This window comes from Macaca nemestrina, chromosome 5 (genome assembly GCF_043159975.1).
Source record: "Macaca nemestrina isolate mMacNem1 chromosome 5, mMacNem.hap1, whole genome shotgun sequence".
Taxonomy (NCBI): Eukaryota; Metazoa; Chordata; class Mammalia; order Primates; family Cercopithecidae; genus Macaca; species Macaca nemestrina.
Window position 1 is genome coordinate 49,793,707 of NC_092129.1, and position 11,551 is coordinate 49,805,257.

The 11,551-nt window shown below is 37.9% G+C and overlaps 1 protein-coding gene across 9 annotated transcripts in view; it reads left to right on the forward strand.

The window, feature by feature from the left end:
• The window catches only part of LOC105465799 (utrophin), a 579,736-nt gene extending 568,652 nt beyond the window's left edge, over nucleotides 1–11,084 (forward strand). For all 9 annotated transcript variants that reach the window (XM_071096556.1, XM_071096557.1, XM_071096560.1 and 6 more), the window contains 2 exons: nucleotides 4,802–4,824; nucleotides 9,077–11,084. In XM_071096556.1, the coding sequence (XP_070952657.1) occupies nucleotides 4,802–4,824; nucleotides 9,077–9,085 (32 nt within the window). In that variant the 3' untranslated portion in view covers nucleotides 9,086–11,084. The remainder of the gene's footprint in view (nucleotides 1–4,801; nucleotides 4,825–9,076) is intronic.
• The last annotated feature ends 467 nt before the right edge of the window (nucleotides 11,085–11,551 follow it).

The window sequence follows — 11,551 nt, forward strand, 5'->3', positions numbered from 1 at the left end:
TGAGGCAGGAGAATCACTTGAACCTGGGAGGCGGATGTTGCAATGAACTGAGATCATGCCACTGCACTCCAGCCTGGGAGACAGAGCGAGACTATCTCTCAAAAAAAAAAAAAAAAAAGCCATCCGAAATGAGGAAAAAGAGATTATAAATTATCAGAAGTGTAGATGAATAATATATATTTACTTCATTTAAAAATTATTATTTATTTTATAAGACTTTGTAATTTTTAAAATGCCATCATTAGCAGAATGTGAAAACAGCTATTTAAAATATATTTCTGGACCAGATGTGGTGGCTCATGCGTGTAATCCCAGCACTTTGGGAGGCCGAGGCAGGTGGATCACTTGAGGTCAGGAGTTCGAGACCAGCCTGATTAACATGGTGAAACCCCATCTCTGCTAAAAATACCAAAAAAAAAAAAAAAATCAGCCAGGCATGCTGGCACATACCTGTAGTTGTAGTCCCACCTACTTGGGAGGCTGAGGCATGAGAATCGCTTGAACCTGGTAGGCTGAAGTTGCAGTGAGCTGAGATCCTGCCACCGCACTCCAGTCTGGATAACAGAGTGAGACTCTGTCTCAAAACAACAGCAGCAACAACAACAACGACAAAAATAAATAAAAAATATATTTCTTTCTGAATTTTCAGGAATATTTGCCTAAAGATATATTATGGTTTCCACCAGCACATGAATATATCTATTTGTATTTTGCCAGTGTTTTGTTTCCCAGGTTTTTATTTGTAGATTTACTCTGATGCTTCTCAAAGTTTGCAGAATCACATTTACACTATTTCAGTCTCCACACCCACATCCCTACCCCACAAAGCACATGCATGCATGTGCACACACATGTGCATACATATAGACACACTTTCGACTCTGTAGAGTCTCGCAAAAGCTTAAGAGGGTCAGTGAATGCACACATGCTACCAGATTGTTGCTTATTTTCTAGGCTCTGTAACCACCGTAATAGACAAACTGATAAAAACTTGTTTATTAATTATAATTCAAGGTCAAATTTATTTAGAGGTTTTGATTTTCAGTTGTATGTTACTTAGTAAGTAGATAAAACCTCATCATAGTCTTTCTGAGCCAGAATTAAATTCTTAAAGGAAATTACTTCTTAGTTCAACTTGTACCTAAATAACCTTAATAATTAGTTGAAAACAAATTCTGTACATCAAAGCATGTTTAGAAGTTTTTATTTAAATATCATGGTGGACATTTTCAATTGTAAAAGTCAGTTGGCAGTGACAGCCCGGGTGGGAAATGTGTTTCAATATACACCTTGTAATAAATATAAAATATATAATTTCCATATTAAAATTTTTACTCTAAAAATGTAGAATTTTTTACAAGTTCCATTTCCTAAAGAATTTACTCTTACATTTTTCTCAAAGTATATTCTGACATCTAGATTTTACAAAAGATTGACCCATGTGGCTTTAAAACAGAACATTATTAAAAATAAATAATCATAATTTAGAGCAAAAATGAATTGTAAGAGGTAAATGTATGTATCTGTTTTATGGCCTCCCTTTAAAGGCAAGTATAAAATTCCTATTTGTTGGGCATCTTGTTAGCTATTCGTTGATATTGGTTCCTGAGAGGAGTATACACAGTACCTTCAATGGGATCCACATCACAGAGATTCATCCTCTCTCCTGCATTGGTCCCATCTTCACCAATGTCATTCTCAGTGTTCAGAGAGTGGTTTATGGAGTTCTAAGATTCCTTAATGTTTATTAAGCTTGAATCACATTCGTCAAAAACTCAAAACCTACTGAAATGCAATGATTTCCTTTTAAATATGTTTGTATGTAAAATACCCATAGCCGTCTATTTGATAAAAAGCTGTTGGTTTAAAAGTATTGGTATGGAGCAGCTGGCTTCGTGTTCTCATAGTCTTAACTATGCACATTCACAAATATTTATAATAGTCATAGTTTTCTGAATGAACATTACTAGTCATGTCTTCTTTTCAAGAATTCAAGCACATTCATGTATGAAATGATGAAAAGTGTATTTTAGAATCCTTTGAAATCTCCATGTTTTAAGTCTTGGCTTCTGAAAGTTCTGCTATTCATATTTTCTCTCTGGTATTATAAACATATACAAGATAGGGACAGCTTTCCATAAAAATAAAAGCTGAATTGACTTATTTATAAAATTGATACATATTTTCATATTCTGCATATAATTATTAAAACTTTTAAAAATTGATGCAGAATAGAAATCATCATGGGAGGTAGACTTGGTGCCCAGTGCATGTTTCTTTCTCTCTTTTTTTTTTTTTTTTTTTTTGAGATAGAGTCTCACTCTGTTGCCCAGGCTGGAGTTCAATGGCACGATCTCGGGTCTCTGTAACCTCCATCTCCCAGGCTCAAGCAATTCTCATGCCTCCCCAAGTGGCTGGGACTACAGGCACATGCCACCATGCCCAACTAATTTTTGTATTTTTAGTAGAAATGGGGTTTCACCACGTTGGCCTGGCTGGCCTCAAACTCCTGGCCTCAAGTGAACCACCCACCCCAGCCTCCCAAACTGCTGGGATTACAAGCATGAGCCACCACACCTGGCCCCAGTACATGTTTCTGACTTGAGTGAATGATTACATTTTCTCGCTGGGAAGGTTTCCTTGAAGCATTGCTAGATAGTACTCAGAAGGTTTTGTAGGATTCATTTGTTCTTTTGTCCCTTTGAAGTTGCTCAGCCAGCAAATATTTTAATAAGCTTTTGTGATTCCCAAAGCTTACCAACAACCTTTGGAGAATTTATCTAAACAAATTGGACTGGCACCCTCCCAATGCCAAACCAATCCCTTGAGCCCCTGTAACTAATGAGAACTTTAAAAATGCTTGTCGCCAGCATACAATGAATTGATCTGCATGTTAATCTTGACTTTTATCCTTTTTGGATTAAAAATTAACATGGCCCCAAATGAATTTCCACTCTTGGCAATCTTGGAATTAAAATGAAACTCTGTATTCATAAATCCTAACTGTGTGAATTGCCTACTTTAATATAACCGTTTTTTAACTGTGTCTACACACTGTTGCACATAACACTTTAGAACTCCTTTGTCTGAATTAATATCCCAGTTGGTCCTGATCACATCCTTGAATTATGGCCTTTTGAAGTCTTTTTTAAATTATTTATGTTGAGTCTTAGAGCAGAGAAGCAAGCATTTCCGTCACTTCCTGGCAAGGAAATAATGAAGGGGGTTTAACTGTACTGCCAATTAACAAATATGCATACTGACTGCAGTAACTATTTTTATTTTTTGGTATAAAATTTTTTTGTCCATTTTTTACTTATGTCCTTTAAATGTATAGAATACTGGCAGTAAGCCAACTAATTTTTGCTGATAGACCACCAAATGCTTTCAAAATTATTTTTGACCCACAGGCATATTTTTACTATGAATTGCCTATGTTTATTAAGCTTGAATGGCACTCATCAAAAACCAAAAACCCACTGCAATGCAGTGATTTCCTTTTTAAAATATTTTTGTGTGATTTGTTCAGGCGAATACCCACAGCCTTTTATTTGATAAAAGGCTGTAAGGTTAAAAGTATTGGTTTGGAGCAAAATGGATTAGACTTCTGTCCAGGGTTTGGCTATTTGTTATATTTGTTACTTGCAAGAGACACATAACTCTGTCTGTTTTAAAAAGAGTGTGTAAACCTATGGTGTACTTAATAATAATTCAACTCAGCTATCCCCTGGACACTGTGGAGCTCCACTCTTTTCTCCTGGATGTAACTTACAGATCTGGTAGAACTAGGCTCCTTTTAGCCTGATATCTCCCCCAAATACTGGGGCTCACACTTTCCCTCCAGACGTTATAGGAAGAGTACTCTTCATGCCTGCTCTTTTTTTCTCACATAGCTCCCGGCACACAGCACATGGTCACTGATGTCCTTTCTCCCACTCAGCATAGAACAGTGAGAGATGGAAGGAGTGTAGCATGCTAGATGATTAGGGACAACTCTTATTTGACCAAGAACAGATGTTGCCATTATTGGGGGACAGATCTCCTCTTTTTTCTCCCAGCATTGAGAATGAGATGATCATGCAGCAAAAGAGGGGATGAAAAGCAGATGTGTTAGAGAAGAGATGTTAGTGGCTGCCCTTGCAATGCCCGCCAGATCGTCTTCACTGCCATGGGCTCTGGAACCAAAAAAGAATTGAGCTATCTGTATGGAAAGGAGAATTAGATGCCATATTCTAACTTCTCCAGTGTTCCTAACTGGGCCCATCCCAGGCACTATTACTATCCCAAGTGTCCAGAAGGACACAGAGGATTAGGCCAGTGCTTTCCTTGATACAAGTACTTGGCCACCATTTTCCTGGGCCTTAGGGTCCAGGGTGTGTCAAGGGTGGGTCAAGGGAGGCAGAAACCAAAGACTTATGCCTCCAGTGGTCCCTTGGTCAGAATTAGTGCTCAGTAAAGTAAGTAGAACATGTTCTGTTCTGATACAAAAACCAAATACACAGTGTGTTTTAAATAGGAAATGAGATTTTTTGCAAGACTAAATGCTCAGTAAATGCTTTAGCGTATGCACTAAATCTTAAATCACATGGGATATGAGAAACTAACCAGGAAAACTAGCCCTCATTGAAGCATTAAGCTGGGAAAAAAAAAATGTGGGGTTTTCCTATTAGCATCCATTTAACAGCTGGGCTATTATTACCCTATGTAGACTGATACTTTCCATGCGTTTGCGTGCCTGAAAGTTGGAACCAACAAAGTAAGGGGACTGCCATTAAGTGACTTCTTTTGTTTTCTCTTTCAGCAAATGTTCCCAGCAGGCCACAGGTAAGAGTTAATGGGTTGGTTGGCTCTATGTTACTGATCCCAACCTAGAGTAAGCAGATTATCCACCACTGATTTTACTCCTACTTTATTCTCCATGTAAATAAGTAAACTTACTTGACATTTAAATGTTAGTTGATTCTGTACAGCAGTTTGTCAGTCTGGGGGTGGGGGGTGGCTCCCAAGCCACAGATACTGAAAATACCATGTGTTTGATCCTTTGTGTTCTAACAGCTTTTTAATGGCATCTTATGTGCTACATAAAGTCACTCTAGATAGATTTGGCCACCACTGCTCTCTCAAATGTGTACTTAAGGTGGCTATCACAGAACACTGACCTAAAAAAAAAATGACTGGTACCACAGAGATGGTTTTGTTACTTTGAGGGGGAAAATATTTCAAGTTTTTACTTAAAAATTTGCTGAGAACTGTTGGCAGCTATAGCCTTATGCCTTTTAGTATTTTCTATAAACCAAAAAGTGTATAGACAGGTCTCAATCAATTTAGAAGTTTACTTTGCCAAGGTTGAGGACACACCTGGGAAAAAGAGACATAAGTTTCATTAGGATTTGTAGCCTGTGTGTGGTTTTTTGGTTGCTGTTGGTTTTTTGTTTTTGTTTTTGTTTTTTGTTTGTTTGTTTTTGTTTTTGTTTCCCCCCCCCCAAAAAGAAAGGATTTTGAGGACTTCACAAAAAGGAAAGAGCAGGCAGGAGGGGGTGGAGGAACAGTCAATTATGCATTTGTCTCACGCTCAGTAAATCTGCATTTTATGTAAGATAAAGTATGCCCAGAGTAGAAGAAGCAGTCAAATACGCATTTTTCTCAGGGTGGGCGGAGAGATGAGTTCTAGTCCTGCCTTTGTCCTGTAAAGATAAGCTGTTAATTCACATTGTCTGGGTGAAATTCAACAAAACTCTTTTGGGTAAAGATTTGGGGGCCCTTAGAAATTTCCTTGTGAGCAATTTGTGAGGGAGGTCACTGGTCTTCTATCTTTGCAACTATCTGTGTAGGAAGGTAGTTTTTGTGTGACTCAGTTCCCACATTTAATTTTTCCCTTTAGCATAGTGAGTTAGGGATCCTGAGATTTTGTTTTCCATTCACATTTTCTATCACATACTTTTAGTAATAATGTGCCACAAAGCCACAGCAGCTTTGGAGAACATTTTCTTTCATAAACTTGTTTGCTAATCTTTTTGAAACAATAAACCTGCTGAATGATTGTCTTATTGGCAAGAGAGGCTAGGATCTTAACTAAAAGACAAGAGTATGTGAAGTAGACTAGGGGTGTGGTGAGCTGTGGGTGTTCTCTCCTGCTTGCTTCTGTTGTCTGAGTGAATTGGAAGCTAGGACTTCAGCAGGGAGTGAGGTTGGGGAGGAGGTGTCAGAGGTGCGAGGAGAGACTGGAGGATGTGTGATAGCTTCTTGGAGAATAGAAGAGCAGATGGCCTGGGAAATAGAGTGTGACTACAAGCAGCATTAAAGATGCCACTCATGAATTTAACATGAGGCCATTCTGCAGGGTTTTAAGTTGCCCTCTAGGCATATTCATGTTCATGAGCAGAGGCACCAGAGTGAGCTGAGTATTGCATTTAAAAAGTTGAAGTTGGGGTTTGACAAAGTGAGCACAGTGATTCAAGGGAAGAGGCAAAGAAGTGATTATAATGATTGAACCAGATGCTTCAGCTCAGTAGCAAAAGGAATGAGGAAATGTCCAGTGTGGAAGACAGAAATAAAGACGGGAGGATCAATGGATCCTATTATCAAAGGATGGATAAATTTGCAGTTGTAGGGGAAGTATGCTGTAGAGGTAGAGGTGGTTGTCAGAAGCTGGATTGAATGATATTGAAATTAGAGGGGTTGCCAAGTATTGGAAATGGTCCATATTTGGACCTTTGTGTGAATGGCTAAGAAGGGTGGAAGACAGGACCATTGGAGGAAAAGAGCCTAAAGATCCGAGAAGCCAGAGTGCTGGAGAATCATCTCCATGGGTGTTGAAATCACTGACATTTAAAAACAGCTTTAGAGTGGGTGACATTGAGCCATTTTTTACTTCAAGAAGTGAAGGAACATGACCCACGGAGTCAGTAGATGACTGCATAATGGATTGGTGTAGTCTGATGACTTAAGATTCAAAGCTGGCTGTTTTTAGGGAGAAGAGAAAGAAGATACCCCAAAGGCCTCAATGAGGACCCAGGAAGACTTATGCAGTGTATAAGGAATGGGGGAGGGGAGGGAGGGGAAGTGCTATGTGAGAGGGTTATGAGGGAAACTGTGTCTTCAGGTAGATGCAGATATTCATTAGAGCAAGTAGATGCAGGCAGCATTCAGAGAAGGGTTTGGGAACCTGGATTTTGCGGATCACAGGCCACATGACATATAGGACGGGTTTCAAGAGCTAGGAAGGGCAAGGCATGGGGACACAAAAAGGGGTATGCAGATATCTATATGACTAGAATACAGGTGATGGAAAGGTGACCAGGAGTCTAGAGCTTTTTAGGGTGGCCCATTAAATTAAGGATAAAGGGTAAAATGAGGTTAGTCCTGATGGTCCCCAGGTGGAATGAGGCTGTGAATGACAAAGGCAAGGAGGGAAGAGAGAGTCTTTTAAAATCCTCCAATACTTATTATAATACAAGTGCTCGGAATTTAAAGCAGAAAATGATCTTAGGAGGCCTTCTCCTCCTACTCTGTTTCTAGATTTTAGAAATTGAGTTTACAAAGAGCTAAATTGTTCCTGGTTGTACAGCAACTTGGTGGATGAAGCAAACATCTAACTCAATACAAGAGGCCCCTTTCCCATTTTCTTCCTTCCCTCTCCATTTGTTTTTTTGTTCTTTGCTTTACCCTTCAGCATTTTCCTTCTCTTCCCTCTTCTTCATTTATCATGTCTTGGGTCAAATGGAAACTCATGAAAATTATATATTTTCACATGGAGGATTGAGCTAATGCTTACATAGCCTGAACTTAAATTTTTAGAATTCTGACACCTAAAAGGAGAAATATTGTGTGTCCGAGTAATAGACACATCTAATTCTCAAGGATAATGGAGTATATAGACAGAATGCAAAACTCCTCTTGGCTTTATATTCAACATGAATCTGTGCCAGAGTTTCAGTTATCAATATTAGTATGTAACAAAATGTTCCTTTCTCATACAGAGTAAATCTCTCCCCTTCTGTGTCCTCAAACCACTTTGAATTTACTAGGTCTGGCACTTACCTCATATTAGAATTGAATGAGGCTGCCTGGCTGAGATATCTTCCACACTTGCTTCACAGGAGGGCCTCACCTCAGTACAATGCCTGGAACCCATCAATGTTTGCTGAATTTTTGCTCCCTCTAACATGACAATCAAATGTTCACAATGGAGAAGCAAGTGTCTGAAGAATCCAAGTTTGTATAGTCATGGAGAATAGGCTCTAGGCCAGAGTCAAATGAGTTTGCCGCTTTCAGCATACCTGGGAAAAGGAGGAGCTCCGTGGGCAGCTTTTCCAGGAACAATGAGGAACATGCTTCCAGGGAGCAGGACTTTATGCTAAAGTCCCCCATAAAATAAGGTGTAAAGCAGTTGAGTATCTTTCCTGAGAGTCCAGAATGGCGTTTTATGGTTTTTGAGGCATGGTCCAATTTGGATGATTTCATTTTATAATTTTCCTTATTTTTTTCTAATTTCAAAATCCTTTTAGAAGACCAAAAGTTTGACCCTCCCTCCAAAAGGTTGATACCACTTCTGTGAGTGTGGCCTGGATTTATATTGTCTCTGACCTGGGACATTTAACTTTAACTGGCACCACTGCACACACTTGGGTTATGATTCCTGCCTTCTCTTCCTCTTCTCTGGACTCCAGCTTGAGATCAAGATGGGTTGGCATTGTTAGGGTACCCACTCTACAGATGACCTCCCACAGTCCCCCAGGAAGACATGGGATATTTTCACCAGCCTCATTCACTCACCAGCCTCATTCACTCACCTCCAGCAGAAAGAAGTGAAGTCCTCTCCATTTTAACTTAGCTTTCAGCCTGGTCAAGAGAAAAGACTTTCAGACCTCCCTCTAAATCAGCTGCAGTGATAGAAAGCAGACTAGGTAACTTCATCATGAGAGGGAAGGACCTCATTGCAGGAAACAAAAGTCACATGGGAGTTAAGTAAGACTCCTGAAAGAAGCACTTTTATTTTCTTCAAGAATTGACAAATCTCTGCTTCCTGTGATGTTTCATGCAAATGTTCTGACAGTGCTATTTTCCCTTCCCACAGGCAATGTGATTCGGCCAGCCAATGTTTCCTGAGATACAGTGTTGCCCTTTTCAGCAAATGCCAATTCCAAGTTCCATTTAATCAGAAGCTCCATGGCTCCTTGGCCCACAGTGTTGAGTGCTGACTGTGTGTTCTACTGAAAGAGTAAAACACTGCCTATCCAAAGAGAAATGGATATTTTGTTTTTATAATAACCATATATTATTGTTTTCTTCTTCCCTTTCTATGCAAGTGTAAATTAATGAACAGAGAGGTATTTGGAAATGGTAATACATTTGTCACGGATTTGTATAATGTATACAGCATTGGGAAAGTGGGTGGGGGCTTTCTAATATGATACCATCTTTTTAATAACTATGACAAAGCTTACATAAGAATTAGAAGACCACTTTACATTTTTACATTCCTTCTGCTGTTCTTATTAACGTTGCACAGTAACTTCATTATTTCTTTGACTCTTTCACCACAATGTTTTGGTTATTTATAATTTATCAGCCATATAACCAAATAGATCCCATGTATTTGTTTCCGTGATTTGGCCATATTAATAAATTCATAAATTTCAATCAAATATCTTATATATATACACATATGGTTTAAGCTACAGCCCTGTGTATGCCTTTTAACTTTATTTGACGTTGCCCATTTACTTCTTTGCTGTCCACTTGGATAACCGTAATAAAAATCCTATGGGCCTAAATAGCATTTCTTTTGGGATATTTTTTCCTGCATTTTATTCCCTTTTTATGTAAGTAGGAATTAATTATTTATTTAATGTCTTAATCTATTTGATAAAGAAGACTACATTATGATAATCTCAAAGATCATATTACCAAAGGTTGCCCACTTAAGCATGTTTTCATTTTGACACAGAAACAAACTTTAGTACAATCTTTCCTAGTTCCCATGTCTTAATTTTCATCATTATATGCACAGCACACCTTTACCTATGGTGATACCAGAACACATCATTGCCTTTAGTTCCCTTCAAAGATAATTTTATTGTTGTTTTGTATTTTCAAGTCCTTAATAGTTCTTGAATCTCCTAGTTGTTTTCTTACTGAAAGCGGACACACATTTAGTGCACAGCTTGTTTTACCTTTTGGGTGAAAGATCAGATGTTTTTATACCCTTCACTTGATCAATATATTTGGAAAGAATGTTTATCAAAAATCTATGTCACTGCTTCTACAGAAGAATGAAATTAATGCTTACGTGATGGTACCTCCACCTACATCTTTGAGTGCATTCAATTAAGTATTTTGGTTTAGCTTCTGATTTAACGTTTAATTGATTCAGTTTAAACATGTTACTTAATTACCAAATGTAGAGGAACCAAAAAAAAAAAAAGTGAAAATAATATGTTTTGATTCAAACATATTTGCTTTTAAAACATAAAGACATTTTAACTTTGGGTTCTCTTTAGCTGGGATCTGGCCAGAAGGAGGCTTAAAGTTAGAAATTGCTATTATTTTAGAATAGGTTGGGTGGGTTGGGGGGCAAGGGTGTCTATTTGCAGCAGAGATATTTTGAAAAGAAGAAAATTGTTTTATATAAAAGGAAAGCCATGACCACCTTTCTACCTCAGATCCATCTTCATCCATTGCATTGGAAACTGCTTTATGCTGCTGCAGTCTGCAAAGTCTAGAGCTTTTATCAGGCCCAAGAAAGCACCTATTTAAAGAAAAAACAATTCCCTGAACTCTCAACTCCAAGTTGTAGATTTGGTGTCTTCCTTGTTCTTACTTTAAAAAGTCATGTATTAATTTTCTTTCTGCCTGCATTTGTATGCAAAATGTCCTCTATCTGCTATTAAGGAAAAGCTACGTAAAACACTACATTGTAACCTTCTAAGTAATAATAAATATAAAGAAATATATTGTAGTAACAACAATGGGAAGTAAGTATGTAGTTCTTTTGAAATATATGGTAAAGAACTAATCACAGGCTATCATCATCTGGTTACATATTGTATTTTTCATCCTGAATAAAAGTGATTTTAACACAAGATGACTTTGATATTCTTCAGCTGGGTTCACTGATAGAATCTGAGTTTTGAATGCACATTTATGAAATAAAGATATAGAGAGAGCCTGTATCTTGATATATCTACATATTTTCCTGCAGTTTCTCTCATACACACTAATACAGTCTCCTGTTGCTCTCATTCTCTCTCTGTCCCCCATCTCTTACACATACATATACTTACATGATTCTCAATTTATTTTATAGATAGAAGGCTGTTTGATAAAAGTAATATTGGATGTAAAGGTGTGTACATAAACCCTATTGAGTGTTTTAATAACTAGATGCTGTTGACATGAAGTTCCTTTCAAATCTACTTTTAGTTTCATGCTCTCAAATACTGTGTGATTTTTATCCAAACTAGTAGGTTTAATCAATTTCTGAAGCCATTCAGTGGGAAACAATGTTGAGAATCATGTTGCTTGATTCTAAAATTAAAAGCTGTCTATG